This window comes from Nycticebus coucang, chromosome 3 (assembly GCF_027406575.1).
Source record: "Nycticebus coucang isolate mNycCou1 chromosome 3, mNycCou1.pri, whole genome shotgun sequence".
NCBI lineage: Eukaryota > Metazoa > Chordata > Mammalia > Primates > Lorisidae > Nycticebus > Nycticebus coucang.
This window is the reverse complement of record NC_069782.1, coordinates 6113748-6138490: the sequence shown is the minus strand read 5'-3', so window position 1 is coordinate 6138490 and position 24743 is coordinate 6113748. Positions and strand designations below refer to the sequence as shown.

The 24743-nt window shown below is 50.2% G+C and overlaps 1 protein-coding gene across 2 annotated transcripts in view; it reads right to left on the bottom strand.

The window, feature by feature from the left end:
- Positions 1-12247: 12247 nt before the first annotated feature.
- Positions 12248-24743, bottom strand: part of ARFGAP3 (ADP ribosylation factor GTPase activating protein 3) — a 65868-nt gene continuing 53372 nt past the window's right edge. Inside the window, exons 12-16 of one of the 2 annotated variants that reach the window (XM_053586284.1) lie at positions 23345-23476; positions 21850-21973; positions 20634-20724; positions 15430-15551; positions 12248-13403 (exon numbers count right to left, since the gene is read on the bottom strand). In XM_053586284.1, coding sequence (XP_053442259.1) covers positions 13386-13403; positions 15430-15551; positions 20634-20724; positions 21850-21973; positions 23345-23476 — 487 coding nt within the window. In that variant the 3' untranslated portion in view covers positions 12248-13385. The remainder of the gene's footprint in view (positions 13404-15429; positions 15552-20633; positions 20725-21849; positions 21974-23344; positions 23477-24743) is intronic. The other variant, XM_053586285.1, reaches the window with a different exon arrangement.

The window sequence follows — 24743 nt, the reverse complement described above, 5'->3', positions numbered from 1 at the left end:
ATTAATTCCTGGCTGGGCGCAGTGGCTCATGCCTGTAATCCTAGCACTCTGGGAGACCGAGTGGGTGGATTGGTTGAGCTCATGGTTTGAGACCAGCTTGAGCCACAGTAAGACCCAGTCTTTACCAAAAATAGAAAAAACTGAGGTGGGTGGTGCCTGTGGCTCAAAGGAGTAGGGCGCCAGCCCCATATACTGGAAGTGGTGGGTTCAAACCCCGCCCTGGCCAAAAACTGCAAAAAAACCCAACTGAGGCAAGAGGATCGCTTGAACACAAGAGTTGGAGGTTGCTGTGAGCTATGATGCCATAGCACTCTACCCAGGGTGACAGCTTGAGACTCTGTCTCAAAAAAAAAAAAAATCAATTCTTTGTGGATTGAAAATCAAAAAAAACTTGAGAGAAGTTGAAAATCAAAAAAAACTTGAGAGAAGAAAACAAGAAATTTCTTTTTTTGTAAATTATATCTTCATTTTTATTTTAATTTTTTTGAGACAGTCTCATTTTGTTGCCATTGGTAGAGTGCAGTGGCGTCACAGCTCACAGCAACCTCAAATTCTTGGGCTCAAGTGATTTTCTTTCCTCAGCCTTCCAAGTAGCTGGGACTATAGGCACTGCCACAAGGCCTGGCTATTTTTAGAGGCGGGGTCTTGCTCTGGCTCAGGCTGGTCTCGAACCTGTGAGCTCAGGCAATCCACCTGCCTCGGCCTCCCAGGGTGCTAGGATTACTGGTGTGAGCCACCGTGCGCAGCCTATTTTTATTTTTTTGGAGAGTCTCACTCTGGTATCCTGACTACAATGCCGTGGTATTAAAGCTCACAGCTTCTTGGGCTCAAGTGATGCTCATACCTCTTACCTCAGTTTTTCTATTTTTAGTTGAGACAGGGGTCTTGCTCTTGCTCAGGCTAAGCTCAAGTGATCCACCTGCCTCAGCCTCCCAGAGTGCTAGCATTACAGGTGTGAGCCCCATGCCCAGCCTGGAAAATCTTTTAGTAACATCTGCCAAAGACACATACCCTGTGACCTAGCGATTCCACCCCTAGGTACATACAATATTAAACAGACATATGGACCAAGAATCTTGTACCTGAATTTTCAAACAGCATTGTTCATAATAACCCCTAGCCAGAAACGACCAAAAGTCTATGGACAAGAGGACAGGTGTGTAAATCGTGGTGTATTCACACCACGGGACGGTACACACATGGAGAATGAACCAACAACGGACCACAGCAGCACGGTGACTCTCACAACAGCATGAGAGGAAAGACAGACACAAAGCGAGGTAGCCGCTGGCCTCCTGGGTGTGAAAAGTGCTCAGCAGGAACGGTTCCAGGGGATTTCCCGGTGCTGGTTATAGGGGCAACACTTGTTTTTTTTACTTTAAGCGATTCTCTTGCCTCCGCCTCCCAAATAGCTGGAAGTATAGGTGTCCGCCACAATGCTTGACTATTTTTTGGTTGCAGCCGTCATTGTTGTTTGGTGGCCCAGGCTGGATTCGAACCCGCCAGCTCAGGTGTATGTGGCTGGCGCCTTAGCCCCTTGAGCCACAGGCGCCGAGCCAGGAGTACATTCTTGAATGCCAACAGATCTCTGTGATTGATGGCAAGGGGGAAAGAATTCACGTACCAGATCTCATGGAATAAACAAAGTGCATGTGGTTAGTGCTCCCTCAAAACTGATGTCAAAGTGTCTTTTCCTCTGTGTTGCCAAAGGGCAATAAGGCAACTAATTCACACACACACACACACACACACACACACACACACACACACACACACACACACACACACTCCATCTCTTCTCCTGGCCTGCGTTTCCAGTGACAAGCAGAGGACAGGGCAGTGGTCTCTCCTCCCTCATACATGGGCTGTTCCTGGACTGAGAGCTGAGACCACATGACAAACAAAATGTCAACTAGTTCTTCCTGGAGTGCAGCTGACATTCTGTGACCTCCAACCTTGTCTTTTGATCAAGGAATTTGGCCAAGAGCATGTTGTACTTTCTGAACATAATATTTGACATTAACTCTGGGACATCTTATTAGTTTGCTTGAGCTGCCATAACAAAATGCCACAGACTGGGTGGCTGAGCAACAGAAAGGTATTTTCTCACAATTCCGGGGGCTGGAAGTCCTAGATCAAGGTGTCAGCAGGGCCAGTTTCCACTGCGGCCTCTGTCCGAGGCTGGTAGATGGCCAAGTTCTCCTCTCTGTGTACACCTAGGGTCTTCCCTATGCGTCTTTGTCCTAATCTCATTTTACAAGGACACCAATCTTCTTGGATTAGGGCCCCACACATAGGACCTCACTTTAATTTAATTACCTTTTTACCCTATCTCCAAATATAGTCACATTCCAAGGTACTGGGAGTTAGGATTTCAACATGGGAATTTCGGGGTGAGGACCCCATTCAGTCCATAATAAACAGGTTTTCCTACCTCTCAGCTAGAGGGCAGAGAGCATTACTATCTCTATAGTTCTCTCTTCCTTTAGTGTTAAAATTAATCAGTTTTGTATTGGCAAGAATTATTTTTTGGTTGTTCTAGAAACAAACAAACCTATAGACTTACCTGGAGAAGCCAAGGTGTGAGCTTTGAAAAAGAGTTCCTGGCCCTTCCTGCGCTCACTGGCAAAGTGGCCTTATAGTCACTACCCTGGAGCAGGGGCTGGGTCCCTGCTTCTGCCCTTTGGGCCTTCAGGTTGGCTCTGGGCATTTGCATACTCCTCTGTATTATGTTTACAATCTCATTCCTCCTTGTTGGGGCCACATGACTCCTATCTGCCTTGGTGAGTTACGTTGAGCCATATATTCTAGCTCTGAGTTTTGGGGATAAAACGCAATACCATAATAACAAAGAAAATGCAAATTTAACACATGTAAACTCTAAAAGGCAAATAATATGCAAATGCAACAGCTCAGGTGAGCTGGCCAGGTCATCCCTGTGACTCAAGTACAACCTCTGAGGATGTGACAATGGTTAAAAACACAACGAGGGGCTGGGCATGGTGGCTCACGCCCATAATCCCAGCAGCTGAGGAGTTCAAGACCAGCCTGAACAACAAACAGCAAGACTCATCTCTACTAAAAACAGAAAAATTGGGAGGCAAGGCAGTTAAAAAAAAAGGAAAGAAAAATTAGCCAGCTTGGGGCAGTGCCTGTGGCTCAGTGGGCAGGGCGCTGGCCGCATATATCAAGGGTGGTGGGTTCGAACCCAGCCTGGCAGTGGCAACTGCAACAAAAAATAGCTGGGAGTTGTGGTGGGCGCCTGTAGTCCCAGCTACTTGGGAGGCTGAGGCAAGAGAATCGCTTAAGCCTAAGAGTTGGAGGTTGCTGTGAGCTGTGACACCACGGCACTCTACCAAGGGCAATATAGGGAGACTCTGTCTCAGAAAAAAAAAAAGAAAGAAAGAAAGAAATATTAGCCAGCCTGTAGTCCCAGCGACTCAGGAGGCTGAGGCAGGAAGATTGAACCCAGGAGTTGGATCTGATGCCACAGAACTCTAGAGCAACACTCTGTCCACAAAAATAAAAACAAAAAAAAAGAACACAGGGAGGTTTTTGCATATCATCCTGATCAACCTCACTTTACAGGTTTGTAAAATTTAGGTAACAAATGGGTTTGCTGTTCCTTCCTCTATCAATGAAAAAACCCTAAGGGGGTCCTGGATAGAGGACTAGGGACGGCTCAGGCCCTGAGGATGGGAGAAAAGATTCAGTGTGGTTTCTGCCTTCAAGGCCTTAAGAACTGGCGAGGAGAAGTAAGCACCGTACACGGCCCAAGAAACAGGACACAGCCAGGCTGCAGTGCGTGGGCTGAGCCCAGGAGCAGAGGCCCAAATGACTCCTCTGTCATCATGCAGCCTCTTTGAGCCTTGTCATCTTCGTCTGTGAGTTGAGGATAAGCTTATTTTTCAGGGCTGAGAGATGCAAAATCCCCCAGGCCCCTGTGTTCCTCTTTCTGTCCGCCCACCCTCCAGTTGTGTGGTTCCCACAGTGGCTTCAGTTCTTATGAGTGACATCACCCTCAGCTACTCTTTTTTTTTTTTTTTGTAGAGACAGAGTCTCACTTTATGGCCCTCGGTAGAGTGCCGTGGCCTCACACAGCTCACAGCAACCTCCAACTCCTGGGCTTAAGCGATTCTCTTGCCTCAGCCTCCCGAGTAGCTGGGACTACAGGCGCCCGCAACAATGCCCAGCTATTTTTTGTTGCAGTTTGGCCGGGGCCGGGTTTGAACCCGCCACCCTCGGTATATGGGGCCGGCGCCTTACCGACTGAGCCACAGGCGCCACCCAACCCTCAGCTACTCTTGCTTGGTTGGGGGTGGGCCCTGCCTGGAGCCCAACCAATCAGAATCCTGTCCTGGGATTTTGGTTTAACCCGCAGTCAGGGCAGCTCAGGCAGAGAGAGGTGTGGGAATGTGAAGGTCAGGCAGGGTCAGCAGCCCTGCTCCACGCAGGAAAGCCATCTAGAGTGAAAGAGCTTGCAGGCCCGGCAGGGACACGGCAGGGAGTGCTGCTTTTGGCATCCCTCGGGTCGTCTCTGAGGTCCTTCCTGTGTGGGGTTTCACTGGCCGCCCTTCCTGGGGTCTGTAGAGGCTGTGGGAGCCTCCTCCCCACCCCAGGCCACCCTCAGCACTTGCTTGTTCTCCCTCTGCTTTCTCATAAGCAAAACAAAACATGTTAAAGACTTAGTTGAATAACGTTAGTTTTACAAAAGACTCATGAGGCGCGATGGTGCCCCACACAATCTCTCCAATTTTCTTTTCTTTCTAACCCCCCCACCTCCCAGCACACACACACCCAGGTCCTGTCCCGAGCTCTTTCCTCCTCCCATCCCACTTCTACTTTCTCATCTTTACAGCTCAGCAACACAAAACCAAGCCCCAGGTTTCCCCCATAGTGACCGCTTGTTTTTATGCAGATACCTGGGGTTGTCTATTTGCCTGGCACCCACCCCAGTGGGGCTGTGCAGTGTTCGTGGGGACACTGGAAAGTGCTCTGTGGCCTGAACTTGTCCACTTTCTATTGGGCCTGGACAGGGAAGGTGTGTGGTCAGAGGAGGCCCCAACACCCAGGTATGCGTTAGCTGCTCTTGACATCTACTGTGCAGGGAGATGGGGCTTTTTTTTTTTTTTTTGAAACAGAGCCTTACCATGTTGCCCTTAGTAGAGTGTCATGGTGTTACAGCTCACGGCAACCTCCAACTCCTGGGCTTAAGCAATTCTCTTGCCTCAGCCTCCCAAGCAGCTGGGACCACAGGTGCCCACCACAACGCCCAGCCATTCTTTCTTGGTTGTAGTTGTCATTGTTGTGTGGTGGGCCCGGGCTGGGTTTGAACCCACCAGCTCTGGTGTATGTGGCTGGCACCCTAGCTGCTGAGCTGCAGGTGTCGAGCTGAGATGGGGCCTTTCCATGGGCAGTTGAGGGAAGATCATATTACACATGCCCAGTGCCCCCAGCATGTACCTCAGTTTGCCCTGTAGGGCCTTCCTCTCTCCAACAACCCCTGTGCTCTCCCCTCCTTACTCATCGTCCCTGCCAGCCCAAGCCCCCATGTGGGATCCGGCAGTGAGGTCTCCTCCTGCCCTCTTTTTCTTTATTTTTTTCTTTTTTTAAGAGACAGTGTCTCATTTTATTGCCCTCGGTAGAGTGCTATAGTGTCACAGCTCACAGCAACCTCCAACTCCTGGGCTTAGGCGATTCTCTTGCCTCAACCTCCAGAGTAGCTGGGACTACAGGTGCCCCCCACAACGCCCGGCTATTTTTTTGTTGCAGTTTGGCTGGGGCCAGGTTCGAACCCGCCATCCTCAGTATGTGGGGCCGGCGCCCTACTCACTGAGCCACAGGCGCTGCCCTCCTCCTGCCCTCTTTCTCAACCAATGACACATGCATGTAGCCTGAGGAACCAAGTGGTGGTTTATAAATCTGCCACCCCCTCCACCGGGATTGTCCCCACAGGCCTGTGTCCCAGGTCGTTCTTTTCATATTTGCCCCCACACTTTTTTTTTTTTTTTTTTGTAGAGACAGAGTCTCACTGAACCGCCCTTGGGTAGAGTGCCGTGGCGTCACACGGCTCACAGCAACCTCTAACTCTTGGGCTTCCGCGATTCTCTTGCCTCAGCCTCCCGAGCAGCTGGGACTACAGGCGCCCGCCACAACGCCCGGCTATTTTTGTTTGCACACCTTTAATTAATGTGCTCAGACAGCTATTTCTCCACTTTCCAGTGTCAGTGGCTCTGACCCCCCCACCCTGGGGGTGAAGGATTTAGCGCAGGAATCCCCTACCCCCTCACGCCCTCATGACTTCAGCAGGATCCAAGTTCAGTGTTTACATTATTGAGTGGTTGCAGCTCACGCAGGGTCAAGCAGCAGGGCTGGTGACTTAGGTTTCCCGGGATCCGCCTGTCTCTGGCTCACAGCTGCCGCCTTCTTCCTGCCTGTTGTGACTTCACCATTGCACCCTCCTCCAGCTGTGGAAGCCGCCTTTCAGCATGTTCAGACACACCCCCGCGGTGGCCTGGCGCCCTGGTCATGTCACCGGGTGACCGCCGTCTCTTCCCAGCTGGGTTCTCTGTCCTGAAGCCCATCTCCTCTTCCTGCTTGCCCCTCATGGCGCTGGGTCCACCCTCTGTGACCTTCTTGAGAAAGGTGTTTTAGGAGGCAAGTCTCTGAGACCCGGGGTGTCCCAATCTCACATTTCATGGATCCCTTGGCAGAGCACAGATTCTGGAGTGGAAATCACTTTCCATCAGGATTTTGAAGTCTTGACTTCAGAGTCTTATAGCTTCCAGTGATGCTAGTGTGAGGCCCGAGATCACTCTGGTATCTAGTCCTTTGTGTGAAACCTGATTTTCCTCTTCTCCGGCTTGTCCTGGTCCTCCGTGTCTTGAAATGTCACAATGATGTACCTTTCACCCATTGTCAGGAGTCCTCAGGGTGCCCTTTAAATCTGGAAACTCACGTCCTTCATTTCTAGGAATTTTTTTTTTTTTGAGACAGAGACTCACTTTGTTGCCCTCGGTAGAGTGCCGTGGTGTCACAGCTCACAGCAACCTCAAACTCTTGGGCTCAAGCGATTCTTTTGCCTCAGCCTCCCAAGTAGCTGGGATTACAGGCACCCACCACAATGCCTGGCTATTTCTGTGAGCTCAGGCAATCTACCGACCTCGGCCTCCCAGAGTGCTAGGATTATAGGTGTAAGCCACCACACCTGGCCCCTTTTGGGAATTTTTCTTTCTTTCTTTCTTTCTTTTTTTTGAGACAGAGTCTCACTCTGTCACCCTGGGTAGAGTGCCATAGCATCATCATAGTTTACAGCAACTTCAAACTCTTGGGCTCAAGTGATCCTCTTGCCTCAGCCTCCTGAGTAACTGGGACTACAGGTGCCCACCATCACACCTAGCTACTTTTAAAGACAGGGTCTTGCTCTTGCTCAGGCAGCTCTCAAATGACTGAGCTCAAACAATTCCCCTGCCTCAGCCTCCCAGAATGCGAGGTTACAGGCATAAACCACCGTGCTGGGCTTTTTTTTTTTCAGCCAAAGTCTCACTCTTTTGCCCCCACCTAGACTGCCATATTATCAGCCTCACTCACAGCAACCTCAAATCGTGGATTCAAGCGATCCTCCTGCCTCTGCCTCCTGAGTAGCGGAGACTACAAGTACCTGATATAATGCTCGGCTAGTTTGTCTAGTTTTTAGTAGAGATGGGGTAAGTGGATGAATGGGTGGATGGATGTATGAGTGAGTGGATGAGTGGATGGATGGATGGGTGGATGGATATATGAGTGAGTGGATGAGTGGATGGATGGATGGGTGGATGGATGGATATATGGGTGAGTGGATGAGTGGATGGATAGACGGGTAGATGGATGGATATATGGATGAGTGGATGAGTAGATGGATGGATGGATGGATGGATGGATATATGGGTGAGTAGATGAGTAGATGGATAGATGGGTAGATGGATGGATATATGGATGAGTGGATGAGTGGATGGATGGATGGATATATGGGTGAGTGGACGAGTGGATGGATGGGTGGGTGGATGGATGGATATATGAATGAGTGGATGGATGGATGGATATATGGGTGAGTGGACGAGTGGATGGATGGGTGGGTGGATGGATGGATATATGGATGAGTGGATGAGTGGATGGATGGATGGATATATGGGTGAGTGGACGAGTGGATGGATGGGTGGGTGGATGGATGGATATATGAATGAGTGGATGAGTGGATGGATGGATATATGGGTGAGTGGACAAGTGGATGGATGGATATATGAATGAGTGGATGAGTGGATGGATGGATATATGGGTGAGTGGATGAGTGGATGGATAGACGGGTGGATGGATGGATATATGGGAGAGTTAATGAGTAGATGGATGGATGGATTAGTGGGTGGGGAGGTGGATGAATGGGTAAATGGATGGATGGATGGGAGGATGGATGAGGGGATGAATGGATGAGGTTGCTGTAGGGAGGCTGCATAGCACTGGGAGGCACCAGGCTGGTGCCCCCCCATCTTTACCAGAGTGTGACTTGGGCACGTCATAGGCACATGTGTGACTTGGCCACTTTCGTGAAGGGCAGAGATGCTCACTGCCTGTGGGCCATGACGGCAGCCCTTGAGTTTCCAGTGACTCCTTCAATGCTCCTGCAGGCAAGGAGTGGGTGCTGCTGTCCTCTCCATTAGAGGGATGAAGCTGTTCTGGCCCAGATTTCCAGAACCCACTCTTCATGCCAGGCTCCTCACAGGCAGAGGTCCTTGGAAAGGCCCAGAGCCACAGGGCTGCCCGCCCCAAGGCCTGGAGGGGGCAGAGGGCGAGGGGATGCTAGGGTGGGCAGGAGACCCTTGGGTCCATGTACCACTCTGAGGAGTGACAGGTGGAGGCCATAGGGCTGGGGACCCAGGAAGAGGATCTGTGGCTTGCTAGCGCTGTGCATGTGGATGTTAAGAGGCTGAGGGGCAGCAAGAGGGGCACCCGAACAGCATGGCAGGGGCAGGGCAGGGGCTAGGTGGAGACTGCCTCTTATTAAGGCCATGGCCATGTAGGGAGCCAGCTTGGGGTGAGTGAGGGAGGGGAGGCGGCAGCCTGACATGCTGAGCTGCAGGGGCCATTCGGTCCCCATGCACGTGGAGCCTTGGGTTCCCACACATGCAAGGACTTTCCCCAGCAGGCTGAGTGGTGCAGCCAAGGGTACACTAACCGCACGGCAAGGAGCAAGGTCATGGGTTGGGAGAGAGCAGCCGGAGGCTGGGGGAATAAGGTCATGTCTGGAATGGGGAGTCAGTTCCAGGCCCCAGAGCCTAGGTGGGGTTCTCAGCTGGGTTGGACACCAACACCCCTGCTGCCCAGCAACCCTGCATGAACCCAGATGTCTCAGTGGGACCAGCACAGGCAGTGGGAGCCAGAGGGGACATTCTTCTGTCTGTGCTGGGTCCTCACATGGCAGTTATTGCTACTGCTTTCTTGTTTTAGGCCAAACAAAGGACCTGGGCAGAATGATAAGAACTACAAACAGAGGGACATGGCCGGAGCGGAAGGGAGGAGAGTGAGGAGAGCGCACGTGGCCCAGTGTAAATCAATCCTGAACACAGTGCAAACAATGACTCTGAGCCTGTAATTGCGGAGAGTCATCCCCTCACTCTCTGGGGGCAGGGCTGGGTCTTCAGGATCTGACCCTGGGAGGTCTCAGTTGCCCCAGTCCCCAGAACTGCCCAGAGCCCAAGGCTGGGGTGCTTGAGCTTCCGTCCAGGCCCTCACACTGCTTGCGGCTGCCCTAGCCAGCCCACTGGAGCCACATGCGTTTTTTGGCACTGGATGTTCTTGCATGTCGGGGCAGGGCAGGGACAGGGGAAGGGACCAAAAGGAGCACGGGCTGACCAAAGTGCCTCAACAGGACAGAGGGGTACCGTACCCAGTTGCAGGCTTGGCCCTCATGTCCTTCCTGCCCATTGTCCCACCTGCAGAGTTTCTGCTAATCCCTGCATGTCACCCTCCTGCAGAACACCCATGAAGACCTATTGTGTGCCAGGTGCACTTCCAGGTGGGTGGGCTTTGCCAGTGTGGCCAGGGATAGGGCAGGACCTCAGTGTGTGCTCTGAACAGGGCCCTGCATTCCTAGGGAAGTAATGTGCCCTGACCCTTTGGTCACAGTGAGAGGAGAGGGCTGGGGCCAGGGAGGAGGTTCCTGCTCTAGTTTGGTGGTGTGTGGTGGTGTTTGGTGGCGTTTGGGCTCACAGGTTTGCAGCCAGAGCATCTAGAAGGGCAGGAGGACAAGGCTGGGGGGCGGGTGCTCGGTGCGTCCAGTCTGCAGCCATCTGAGCCCTGTAAGCCAGGAGGCGGCGTGTGGCGCTGTGGTGCTGGAGCACTTTGGATCTCTGCTGGGGTTAGGCTCTCAGGGAACCTCGGCACCCACATCTCTATTTGCATCTATTTACCTGCATTCCCACAGCTCTTTGAGGTGATTTTAAGGGAATTGCTTCCTGGGAAAGGCTGTAAATCAGACCCCTCATCCCCTTGCCCAATTCCTCCAGCACAGAGGTGCAGCCATGGCCCTTCCTGGCTTCACTCTCAGAGACAAAAGCATAGGAAGCACCTTTTCCAAGCACCACAGTCTAACCCCTCAGGCCAGTCTGTAATGGCTTCCACCAGGGCCTTAGATTATTGCATCACCATTTTCTTCTTCTTCTTCTTCTTTTTTTTTTTTTTTGAAACAGAGTCTCAAACTGTCACTATGGGTAGAGTGCTGTGGCTTCACAGCTCACAGCAACCTCCAACTCCTGGGCTCAAGCGATTCTCCTGCCTCAGCCTCCCAAGTAGCTGGGACCACAGGCGCCTGCCACAATGACTGGCTATTTTTTTTGGTTGCAGCCAAAAAATTGTTGTTTGGTGGGCCCAGGCTGGATTCAAACCCGCCAGCTCAGGTGTATGTGGCTGGCACCTTAGCTGCTTGAGCCACAGGTGCTGAGCCTCTTTTTTTTTTTTTTTTTTTTTGAGACAGGGTCTCACTCTGTTACCTTGCATCATAGCTCACAGCACCCTCAAACTCCCGGGCACAAGTGATCCTCCTGCCTCCCGCATGGCTAGTTTTTCTATTTTTAGTAGAGATGGGATCTGGCTCTTGCTCAGGCTGGTCTCAAACTCCTGAACTCAAGCAATCCACCCACCTCAGCCTCCCAAGAGTGCTGGGATTAGAGGTGTGAGCCACTACGCCCAACCTTGTTACAGATGTTAACTAATATCTTTAATACCTGAAGCACTCGTGAAAAGTGATTACTAATAAAATAAAAAGCAAAGCCCAAGAATAAATGGGTCAAGAACACAAACTACATTCACAGGCACCCATATGCCACACTAGCACACATGTGCGAGGAATGGGCCCATCGGAGGGGGCGGTGCCAGCCCTGCACAGACTGGTGTTTGGCCCAGTGTCTTCAGAGACTCTCATGAATGCTGGGCCCTAAGGACCTAAGATAGAAAGTTCAGGAAGGTGTCCTTGCAAGGCCAGGGGGTGGTGGGGCTACCTGGCTGCTTCCATGGGGAGGTTTAAGCAAGGGCACATTCAGTTAAAGGGAGTGACTGTGGCAGGGTCTCATCGGCTCCCTCTGTGAAATGGGAACATAATGTGCTTGGAGTGTTTCTGGGAGAGAGAATGAGCACTGGAGCTGGGCTAACTCATGTCCCGTAGATACTGCTGCAGATGGAATTTCATCCGCACCATGCCCTTGCCCAAAATTCACATGCTGAAGATCTAACCCCCGAAGGGACTGTGTTTGCCGATAAGGCCTTAAAGGAGGCAATAAGGGTGAGGACCTCTCCCATAGGAAGAGGAAGAGACACCAGAGATGTCTCTCTCCCCCTCATGCACACACAGAGGACAGGCCATGGAGGAGGCCACTGTCTACAGGCCAGGAGCAGAGGCCTCGCCAGAAACCCACCCCAATGGCATCTGCATCTTGGACTCCCAGCATCCAGGACTCTGAGATATTAACGCTTGTTGAAGCTGCCTGGCCTATGCCTGCCCCTGGACACTGACCCGCACACTCGCATTTCCAGCAAGGACACCCACTTTGCCGCTGTGCTACAAGCAACACCCCAGTTCGTGACGTTTGCGCTTCAGGCCCCAAATACACAGTAAAGACAGATTCATCTGTAATTCTATAATTCAGATGTACAGTGACATCACACTCTGATTTATGATGATTTATTATAAAAGCTTTTGCAAACAAGTGTAGGCAATGTAATCTGTGCAACTGTTTATTATATTTAGAATTCTACAAATTTGAGCTTTTAAGAAAGATACACAAAATATTCATTCGAAACCACATTTTTGGTTCATCAAATTTAAATATATTTTACTGTGCTGAATAATATATTCTAATGCTGTCTAAAACACAGCCAAATTATTTTTCTTTATTCATGTATACACATTCTGTAATTTTTGCAAACCAAGATTAAGATAAAAAATATTAACAAAACTACCCAATTACAATTACTATTTTCCCATATGCCTAACTATTTTCTGTAGCTTTATTTCTTACATCTTTCAATTTTAATTCTGTGCACTACATCGATTTATAAACACACTTAGGGAATTCTCATCTTACATTTCTCATAAATTCAAACAGCAACGCCTTGTCAAAAGATAAAATAAATTCCCTTGGGAAAGTGGAAGCTTAGCTTTGTTAAAAGCCACTCACCTAAAAATATTTTTAAATTTATAGATCATACAAAATAAACAATTTACAAAGGGACAAATGACTTTAAACATTATTTTGAAATCACCTTAATGTGTAGAAACAGAAATGAAGCAATCTGTCACGTTGGACACCAGTCACTGCGGTCTCTCGTCACTCTTTCCTTCCTTTGCAATGAACGTGTGTGTGGTGAATGCTGTTTCTGCAGCCCCTCCAGCATCAGACCGTCTGACGGCCCAGAGTTAGGAGCAGACGGCTCCGCCCCCAAATGACGGCTCCTCCCCCAAATGACGGCTCCTCCCCCAAATGACGGCTCCGCCCCCAAATGACGGCTCCTCCCCCAAATGACGGCTCCCGTCCACCGAGGGGGAGGAGCCAGCGCCTCCAGGCCCAGCCGGGAACAGAACCCAAGACCCCGGGAACGTAAATCAAGGACGTGCACAGATATGCCCCAGGGAGGGCATGCGAGGAGTAACGCAAAAATAGACACTGCGGTAAAGCTTCTACTACATCAAAAATAAAAATTTCTCAAAAGAAATGTTAAAAATCAGAAATGTATATATACCACGTGAAAAAGCAGCGCAACAATCTGCGAAACTGTCTTGGTCGTTGTCGCGCCCTGTGATGGGGTCGCCGCTTCATGTGAAGAGGACTCCCCCAGGAAGCAGCGTCCTGGTGTCAGCATTAAGAACCATAGCGATCCTGAGGAGAGACCCCAAAGGAAAGTTAATGGACACCCAACATCGATCCCTCATTCCACATTCTGAACGTTCGGCATTACCAAAACCGACACCAAACTGGCACAGGGCACCAAGCACCTGGCACCAAACGCGGCACCCCCAGGATGCAAATGGCTAGCGCAGGAGCTGCCACCACTTCCCAAAGCCAAGAACGGGGTCCCGGCTTCCTGCCCCTGCACCCACGGCCACGGCCCTGGGACTGTGGGCAGGGAGCAGAGCAGCTGGGGGTGCAGAGGGTGCTGAGCAGGCCCAGGACCATGTGCGGAGCCCGCTGGGTAGCAAGTGTGATGGGGAAGACGGAGGAATACATTTGGAGTTAGAAACTGAAATTTTGGCTCAGCTGGTGATCTTGCAGAAATGACTTAACCTCTCTGTGCCTCCATTTGTTCACCTCTGAAGTGGGAACATAAAAAGGGCATAATCTATAAAATGCAGGTGATCAATCATTAATAAAGTGGGGATACTGCCCCTTGTAAAGTAATGCCATCTCAGCTGCCCTAAGGGACAAGAAAGAACAGATAGTGTCTGGGGCTGAAGAGCTAGGGTCCTTCTCAGTGGGAAGCACTTCCACATGCACACACCAACCCACAGCCAGAGCTGCATCCGTGGGGCTGAGAAGCCTCCCCTCCCTCTAGCCACAGTTTATCCAAATGACTCAATGTAGACAGGCGTTTTTCATCTCACAGCACACTTGAACCTGTAGTTAAACTTTTGCGGTACGCTTAAATTACGTTGATAAAAAAAAAAATAAAAAAGAATATACTTACTGTGCTTTGAACTTCTTTTGAAAATAATTTAATTAATGATCTTTAAAAAATTTCACAGCACCCTGGTTGAAAACCACTGATGTAGACAATAAGGTACGAGAAACAGGCTTCTGTGTACACAAGTATGTCCCATCTTCCCTTCTCTAAAAGACTGAAATACCATCTAAATACCCTACTTTGGACTTGGGGATTAGATAGATAAATTAGACATATTTTGACTTAACAGAATGTGTTTTAGGAGGATTTTTAATTACGGTAGAACCTCCACACCTCCCTACACTGACCACGTCCTTGAGTTGATCTAATTTTCGCAACCAGACATGCGCCACACATGCGTATCAGTACAGCAGGCCTAGTTCCTGATGTGGACCACCTCCAGATGTGGACCAGTTTGCTACAGTCCCTTGGGTATGGAGATTGTACTGTACGTGGACATGCGCGTACATAACATCATGGAGAAAAGTAGGATATAAAACCAATATACAAGATAGACCCTTTTTAATTATAAAAAGATAGGTATATAAAGATATGCTTAGAAGTCTATTTTTTGGCTAGGCACAGTGGCTCGTGCGTGTAACCTAGCACTCTGGGAGGTTGTAGCAGTAGGACAGCTTGAGCCCAGTTCAAGACCACCTTGAACAAGGGCAAGACTCTGTTTCTAAAAATAAAAGAAAAATCAGTCATGCATGGAAGTGGGTGCCTGTAGTCCCAGCTACTAGGGAGGCTGAGGCAGGAGGATTGCTTGAGCCCTGGGGTTTGAGGTTGCTGTGAGCTATGATGACACTACAGCACTCTACCTTGGGCAACAGAGTGAGACTCAGCCTCAAAAAAAAAAAAAAATCTCTTTTTTCTATTTCTTAGATCTGCTTAGAAATCTAGAACTAAACATAAAGCAAAATATTAATAGAAGTTACTCCTGTAAAGTGAGATTATGGATAATTTGAAGTTTTTTTCTAATACTTTTCTATTTTACTTTAGAAAATAATTAGATAATGATCATGACAATTCCTATAACAATTCCTCTAGAGTCATAAATTAGAAAATTTTAAACAAATATAAAATTGTAATTTCTGATTTTCATAATGTCCTGGGTTATACTGCAGCACACACAGATCAAATAAGACACAATCTAATTTTCCAGCAACTGAAAAGTGGGCTAAATCTCATTTTCCAAATGATGAGCGGTCATCATACTCTAAGTACCATCCCTGTTTCACTGACCTGAATTGAAGTCATGACTCCATTGGCAAAGACGGAGAGTTTTCCAGCAACAGACCTCACTCCCTGCTTGAACTGTGCCATGTCGGGGGTGTTGGGCAGCACGCTGGAGAGGCTGTAGCTCCCTGCACACACAGAGGAGACGCTGGCTCAGAAAACCCAGATTCCTGCCATCCTGCTTCCTCACAACCAGCCCCTGTGGTTGAGGGAGAGGGACCCAGCAATGGGGTCAGGACTGGGGTTGAGGTGCCAGCCCAACCCTAAACTAGCTGCAAAACCCCATGTGAGAGAAGGGATAGTACAGGGGTCTCACCACCACCGTGAGTTCAAATCCTGGCACTGACTCTGAAGAAGTTCTTTTTTTTTTTTTTTCTTTTTTTGTAGAGACAGAGTTTCATCTTATCGCCCTCGGTAGAGTGCCGTGGCCTCACACAGCTCACAGCAACCTCCAAATCCTTGGGCTTAGGCGATTCTCTTGACTCAGCCTCCCAAGTAGCTGGGACTACAGGCGCCCGCCACAACGCCCGGCTACGAAGAAGTTCTTTGCCCTTTCTGGGAAGCCTGTTTCCTCAAGGTACTTAACACACTACTGGCAGATGGGCAGAACCCTCCTCACTTCCTCTGGGGACCACCTCTCCCCCTCTGTAGGGGTGGGTACATGACCTAGGTCTGACTAATCAGAGCCTTCCCTCAGATTCACATATACTCAAATGAGAGGAGCCATTTGCTTGCTCTGGGTTATTGGCAGAAAGTGAAGCTGCAGCTGTCTGTGACTACAGCTGCCCCCTTTCCACTTGCTTAAAGGACAGAGGAATCTCCCCAGTACAAGTGAACAAGGCTCACCCAGGGGTGTGAGCCAAATGGGACAGTGTGTCCTCCTGATGCTGTCTGCTTATGACTTGGCAGCCAAGGTTCCCCTCTCCTGACTATCTGTGCCTGCTACAATCTTCTTTTCAACAGCTTACTGCCTACTGAGGAAAACAGACAAATAACTGATAAATCACTTAAGTGTGAACTGTGTCCTCTGAAGGGGACACAGAACAAACATAGTCGGGATGCTTCCTTGATCACCACACAGGAAAGAAACATGGCAGCATGCACACTAGCTCTTAAAGCTCATGGGGAAGCAGAACACATCACCCCTGCAGCCCTGCCCTGACCGTGACATGTGGGACGCGGAGGTGGTGGGAGGCCTGTGTCCACCCTGCAGGGGTCGGGGGAGTGGGCAGTTCCCCACTTTATTCATCACTCACCCATCCCTTCATTCACCACACACCTGCTGACAGCTTCTTCCACCAGGCTGTCAGGTAGAAGGGCAGAGGCCAAGGGCACAGAAACAAGAGGGGACAGGTCCTACCTCAAGCTGGCTCAAAGGGCCCAGCCAGGCTGGTTGGGGAGGGGCTGTCTAGGTAGATGAGGAGGAGCATTCTGGGCTCAGAGGCCCAAGAAAACCCAGTGTGCCTGGGTGCCACAGGCTCCCACCGCCATGCTGGAGCCATAAGCAGTAAATGACAAGAATGAGGCTGGAAAAGCTGAGGGGCAGGACGGTCCTGAAAGGGGGACACTGGGTGAGGGCGGGACGGTCCTGAAGGGTGGGCACTGGGTGGAGGAGCCCCTGGGTGGATGCCTGCAGGGACTGCGCTTTGAAAGATCCTTCTGGGAGGGGTGAGGAGAGGAGTGGGGACAGCCAGGACAGAACAGGAGGACCAAGCAGGGGACTGTGGCCACGGTGCAGGCAGAGGGTGAGTACCCAGCCTGCAGTGCAGGGTTGGGGACTCCTGGACGTCTGAGGCAGGCACAGACTCTATGGGCTTGTGGTGTGCTGAGGGGGCTGGGACAGTCCAGATGACTCCCAGGCTTCTCAAAATATGAATTTTTAATGGATACCATGTTTCAATTTCTCTGAAATGGAGACAAATCAAGAGAAAAAGTATTTTCACGATTATGAGAATAACAAGTTTAACAAGGAACAAAAAGTGTTCCAATGTCTCCTGGGACAGCGTAACAGACACCATTTGCCGAAACTGATGAGACAGCTGTTTGCATAACTGAATCTCACCTGGCAATGCCACACAGCCATGACATTGAACAAGTGCAGTGATCAAGCCAAATCACATGTCTGCGACTGAGCAGTTCAAGGCCATGAGCCCCAGGGAGGGCACACTCCTGGACCCAGGCCGGAGCAAGGAGAAAAGGAGAGTGGTCACAGGGTCCCAGAGAAGCAGGGGACAAACGCGAAAACCCGTTATGTACCCAGGAAGGACGTCTGCAGAGTCTCTGGCACTCTCAGGCAGATTTGGAAGAAATACATTGAGTGGCAGCTGGGTCTTTAGCTTGCTGTCATATGGCTCTCACAGAGCCACCTCAGCTCTGTCACCTGGTGCCCAGGAGCCCTGCTCCCTGCCCACCTGAGGCAGTGCCCAGTTGACAGCAGTGCGAGGGTCCTCACTAACCCTGCTCCATGGGAGTGACTGCAGGGCCACCACCGCGCACGCTGGCTGCAGGCACATCCCTGCCTGTCCTGCTCAGTCCTTCGGCTGCTCTGAAAGGGAGCAACTGAGGATGTGACAGTCTCCTGGGTTAGACCCAGGAAAGCATCCTACCTCGCCAGAGGCATTTCAGATTGGAACTTCTTTTTTTATTTCTCCCCCTCTACTCTGATGTGTCTGCTGACACTGACAGGACACACAGAGGACACTCAAAGGTAAGGAGGACGGGACAGTTTCTTAAAACCAGCTTTCACTCAGTGCCGAAATGCGCTCTAAATAAATATGAAATATTTAATAGAACTTGTTTGATGTGCTTACATTTAGGGCAGTTGTTAAAGGTGTCTTTTATGATGAGTCCCCCATGGATGATGAAGCCAGGGCACAGCCACGGTTTGAACCATTTGAGTTTGGGACAGAGGTGGGGGAGGGAGGATGAGCCCTGCTCAGGCACCGACTGGCCAGTGGAGACAGAGAACCCAACTGGTCAGTTTGTTTGGGACCCACACACGGTCAAAAACCTTAATGGACCTTTATTCTCCACCGTTCCCTCCAAGGGAACAGGAAGGTAGATGGTAAACAGGCTGGCCACAGTTTTCCTTCTGCGACTGGAAAGGATGCTTTTGTTTGATCTCTAGTCTTTTTTTTTTGGTAGAGACAGAGTCTCACTTTACCGCCTTCAGTAGAGTGCCATGATGTCACAGGACTCACAGCAACCTCTAGCTTTTGGGCTTCCGCAATTCTCCTGAGTCTCCTTCCGAGCAGCTGGGACTACAGGTGCCCGCCACAACGCCCGGTTATTTTTTGGTTGCAGTTCAGCCAGGGCTGGGTTTGAACCCGCCACCCTTGGTATATGGGGCTGGTGCACTACTCACTGAGCCACAGGCGCCACCCAGCCTTTTTGTTTTTTAAACAATGTTTCAGAGTAAAACTCCCCATGACTAGAATTACAAAGCACTTCAGAGTAAAACTCCCCATGACTAGAATTACAAAGCACTTCAGAGTAAAACTCCCCATGACTAGAATTACAAAGCACGCACTGTGGAGGTAGGCTTTCTAGACACGGGTCTCTGGACTGACCTGCCAGCTATGCCAGGCTCTGCGAGGTGGCCCAGCACTGCCCTGGGGGACAGCAGAGCTAGGAGTACAGGACCCTCCAAAAGGCAGTCAGAGCACCTCTCTGCCAGGGGCTGACACAAAAGACAGACGTCCTAACAAAACGCCGGGATACAGGAAATTTGGAGATGAGAACACAGGCCAGCGAGCCTCACCTGTCCCCACCAGGACCCAGGAATGCCCAGTCAGCACCCAACTGACCAAGGACAACAGGTCCCTCTGTTTGAGGTCGAGGATGGTGGGAGCGAGGCACGGGGTGTATGGCTGCCCAGCAGGTGGCTCACTGCCCTCACCCTCACTGGTCGCAGACATGCTGGGGCTTGCCCACTCGGGCCTGGTCCCTGGCATCCTGTAGGACTGCCTGGCTCTCTGCCCACTGCTGCTTACCCTGCCAGCTGCTCTGCAAACACACAACTCTGGCTCACCAGGTGCCACCCGGCTAGGGCATTCTCTCCCCTGTAACACAGCAACTTGGTGGTGCTTACCAGAGCCTGAGGGTCAAGACGTGTCTCCAGCATCCCTCAAACCTCAACATAGAAGATCCCAAATACTAAGACCTCTGTTGAGACTGTTCTCCCTAGACTCAGAAAACAGTTGTTTTCTGTGCGGTAAGGCCAAGTGGCTGTCCAGGATGGCCACCCTATGGCCTTCCTAGAGCCTTACCCAGCTTCCCTAGGGCCTGTCAGGCTCTGAACGTCTGGCTCCTAAGATTCTTCCCTTCCCCAGTTCTCCTGCTAATAAGTGGATTCCTGAAATGACCTCAGAGGATGCTGCCCCTTTACCATTAAGCGTGGGACCCTTGCCTCATGGCCGTGGCCGATGGAGGTCAGTGTGGGTTCTCTCACAGGCTCTTCCCAGTCTCAGGGATGCAGAGGTGGAAACAGAGGGTGGTGCTTGGGAGTTCACTAACTGGGCTTACAGGCTGCTCCATCCTTGCCCAGCCCTGGGATGACCAGACACCATCTCACAGGGGTCTAGACCCTGAAGATGGGTGGAGAAGACGAGCATTTCCTTTCCACCTGTCCACTTCCAAAGCTGTGTCCTGCCTCTCCTGGAAGACTGACAGTGGAGGAGTCATATGCTTCTGTCTGCCCCTTCCCCGCCTAGGCACCCACAAGGGTCCTGAGAGGCACTTGCTGGTGGGGCATCTTACATACAAGTATCTTCCAAGCCTCACTACAAAACATGCCTCATCCCCCCACTGTACAGAGGAGGAAACTCAGGCTAAAAGTGCCAAGACTTCTTCTAGGGTCCGCAGCTAGGGAGAGGCTAGCATCACAGGGCAGCCAGAGCTAAGACACCTCCACCCACCTCCAAGGCTAAGACACTACGTGGGACTTGGCACCACATGCATGCTATGGTAGAAAACACTCATTTACAACAGTGTCTCAGGAAGATGACTTGCCAGGTTACACCAGGATATTGCTTAAATTTCATGGCTTGGTCTCCTTACATGGAATAATAACTTCTGTTCTACCCTATGTACAGCAAAGATAAGAGCATGGAATAATGGCTGCTAGACTATCTCAGAAAAGGAACAGTCCTATCCAGATGTGCTCACCCGGCAGGCGCAATGCAGCCCACCCTCACCGGGCCCAGCACTACCTGCCGGCTGCTTCCGCTGCTCATCGAACAGATCAGCTGAGCTGATGGAGGAGCTCGCTGACAGCCGCTCTAGCCGGGCCCTGGTTTCATACTAGGGAAGACAAAGAAAAAGAAACACGAGGAGCCAAACATCATGAGCAATTTTTGCAAAAACAATCACCAAAGAGCTGCCATTTCAAAATATTTGTCCCCCCCCCCCCCGCAGGCTTTCTCCTTCCAACAGTTACTGAATGTCACCCCCTTGCCAGGCCTAGGGGAGAGCATGAGGTTCATGTCCTGGATGGGGGGCAGGTCACAGCCAGACAGATCAGCACAAAACATCATGGCCAATGACGGTGGGGAGAGTGTGGCGGCTGCCTGCTGGTGCTGCTCCCCGCAGCTGTCAGGCAAGGCCACCCCCAGGCTCCACTACACTGTTTTATAACTGAATGTGAATGCCAAAGGCAGATTGTAGGAGTGAGGGGAGTGGCCAAAAACTCTATCCTCCAAATGATGTGAAAGTTCTGCTGCAAAGCACAGTTGGCACATGGTAGGAAAGTTCCCCACGCAGTCTGCAAAGCTGGTGCTAACGCACATCTTGGGAGTCCGCATGGGCACACCAGGCTTTGGTAGGACGGGCACCTCTCACCTTTCCATCTCCACTCAAATCTTACACTTAGCAAGACTCCACTAAGATGAGCTCAGCAACATTTCTGAGAAAAGGTGACAGCCTGAAAATAAATACCTTTGCTCCCCCTAAACACCTGGTTAATGTGGTAGCTCATGCCTGTAATCCTAGCATTTGGGGAGGCCAAGGCAGGAGGATTGCTTCAGGCCAGGAGTTTGAGACAAGTCTGTCTAAATAATAATAATAACAATGATAATAATAAAATAAATTTAAATAAAAAGGAAAACCTGTGTTTCATTTAACTTTGTTTAAAAATTATTAAATCACAGCCACATCACTGTATCAGCAATTGTCTGAAATGGCCAAAATGAGCACTGACAGTGGAGTTAGATGAGACGTGGTTCTAGTTCCCAAGCGCTCCTCTCGCCAAGGCTGCAGGTGGGGAATCGCTCAGACAGACCTGGGTCCGAGGCGTGCCGCTGGTGCTCTCTGGTGAGGGGCCTTGGCAGCCTGAGCCTGTCTCTCGTAAGGCCCTCTTCTTCCACGATGCCCATACCCACGCCCCCTTCCTGCTTTTTGGGGCCCCATGGAAACTCTCTGGATCCTTACATCAGCCTGGGCTTGTCTTCCAAAGTACATATCTGATGAAATGGACTTGGCGTTGCCAAACTTCTTCTGGGCCTCATCTGTATTTTCAACTGGTTCATAATCTGGCTTGCGGCGAGCAGTCGGCCTACAATGAAAACCAGCCAAGGCAGGTTAATGTGAGACGAGGCCGTGTGCTTCTCGTTTATACTGCATACATGTGATTTTTCTTTCTTTCTTTTTTTTTTACAAGTGCAGTTTTGCTACACAGATTTAGTGTCACTGCGAAGTCTGGGCTTATAGTGTGACCATCGCCCGACCTGTGTACACTTGTGCCCACTGGGTAATTTTTCATCCCTCACCTCCCCTGACCGCAAGTCTCCAGTGTCTCTGGTTCCTCTGCATGTCCACGTGTGCATGTTATTTTGTTCCCACTTATCACTGAGAACATGGGGTGTCAAAAGCTAACAGCAGTGAATTTTGTAAAAGGATTTTGAGCCACTTTTTAGAAAGCCTGAAAACTCTAATAAAAAAGGAATATCCAAACCACACAATATTCAAAGGATTTCCTGTTTAGAATGGGACTGTTATTTCATATTTCACATCAACTAATAAACACTGACTACACTGTAATACCTGTAGAAAACTGCTCTACATTACATGGGATGTAAAATGCGTAGAGTAGCTGTACATCCCAGTCACCCGGGACACTCGCAGGTTACACCTGTTGTCCCAGCATATTCGTAGTATCCCCTTGTACTCTCAGAAGTTCCCTCGTTTGGACAGTAAATTACATGGTCCTTCATTCATAATCGCCAAGACCTGGAGACAGCCCTTCCACAGAGAGCACATAAACCAACTTAGCAATAAAGAGGGGTGAGGGTGGCGGCACAACTGAGGCTGGCCAACCCTCTACAAAAGTGAGAGCAGTCACCAGAGGGGCCGGCTACTGTATGAGTCCATTTAATTCTGGGAAAGGCCAAATCGCAGGCCACAAAAGAGACCAGGGGTGGCCAGGGCCTGGGGGAGGGAGGGACGGCTACAAAGGGCACAGGAGACTTCTGTGAGGTGATGGAAATGTTCTGTATCATGGTTTGGGTGCTAGTTACACGACTGTGTGCTCTTGTTAAAACATGCAGAACTATATGAAAAAGAAAAAAATTACTTTGGATTAGTGTCGACAGAAAAAAGAAAAAAATTTGCAGAATTATAACCTATAAAAAGACAAATTTTACTATGCGTAAATAATACCTTAAAATGGAGAAAGTGACACCTGCCTGGCCTAGGCCACCCATGACCCAGGGGTCAGAGGATACGGGAAGAGGCCTCCACATGCACATTTCTTAAAAGGCCCATAGGGGATTCCAGTGTGCACCTTCACTTTAGAATCACTCATTTAAAACAAAAAGAATATGCCTGAAATAGCACAACAAAAGGTTTTCATATTCCGTGTATCAGTAATTTTTTCCTAGAGACGTGTGGCTTCACCACCGGAACCCCAGAGTGTGGCCGTCCGTACCTGTCTGAGTAGCTTGTGGTTTTCAGAACTGTGTCAGTATCTTTGCTGGTCTCTTTCTTCCAGTACGAATCTGAACTGTCATCCCAGCTAGAAAATGAACTGGCCCTTACCTCCAGCGGCTCATCAAAGTACCTGTGTGAGCAAGAGCACAATGGTGACTTTGGGAGGCCCTTCCTCACTGTCACTCACGTTGGGCCACGACCTCTGGAACAAGGAGGGTGACTAGGTCTGGCCAGTGACATAGGAGCAGACAGAGGTGTGTCATTTCTAAGGCCTTCCAAATGCCCGTGCCTGGCCCACCCGATCCCCTCTTCCCTTGCTGCATGAAAGAAATCATGTCTTCCAGGTGCCAACTGCAGATGGGTACCTTGGACAAGCAATCACCTACACTGTCAGCCAACTTCATAACAACTGAAGAACCGCCATGTGTTAAGCATTTGGGAGGATCCCAGTGTAATGAGCCTCCTCAGACACGTGACATCTCCAGTGCCATCCACCCAAGGTCACACACTTCATTTTCTTTTTTTTTTTTTTCCTCAGTTCTTTGCCTTTCATCCCATTAGGAGATTTTTTTTTTTTTTGGTAGAGACAGGGTCTCACTTTATGGCCCTCGGTAGAGTGCTGTGGCATCACACAGCTCACAGCAACCTCCAACTCCTGGGCTTAAGCAATTCTCTTGCCTCAGCCTCCCGAGTAGCTGGGACTACAGGCGCCCGCCACAACGCCCGGCTATTTTTTTTGGTTGCAGTTCAGCAGGGGCCGGGCTTGAACCCGCCACCCTCGGTATATGGGGCCGGCGCCCTACCGACTGAGCCACAGGCGCCGCCCACTTCATTTTCTTTAGGTCTAGCTCTGCCTGCTTAGGAAGTCACATCCCCTCCCTGTTAAACATGCTAGAGGAAAGTGTGTCAGCGGTGCTGATTCATCTCCTCCCAGAGGTGGGCACGGTGCTGTGGATCTCTGACCCCTGGACCATTCTGCAGATGCTTTCAGTCTGGAGCTACAGGAAGTCTGGTCTGATCTGGAAGCATCTTGGGAGAGGCTGGCTTCATTAGCCCTGCATTGCTGACACTCAACGGTGGCTTTTGGTCCTGTGTAGTTACAGGGAAGCTTTTGACCTACAGCAGCAGTGTCAGCCAGGGAATGAGTTGGCCAGAAAATGAGAGCTGAAGTGAACGTGCCATGTCAGAATTCACAACAGCTGGGGATGGAAAAGCAGTCTCACAAGACAGGCTCCCTTATGAAGGCACATTCCAGGAGGTTCAGAGACAGACAGATACCAGGGAGGGTCTCAGGAAAGGAAAGGTGACTTGGAAGAGAATACAGAAGTCTTAAAAATGTCATCCAGGCCTTCCCCAGAGTGCAAGGACAGTAAACACAAGGAAACAGGATGAGCTTC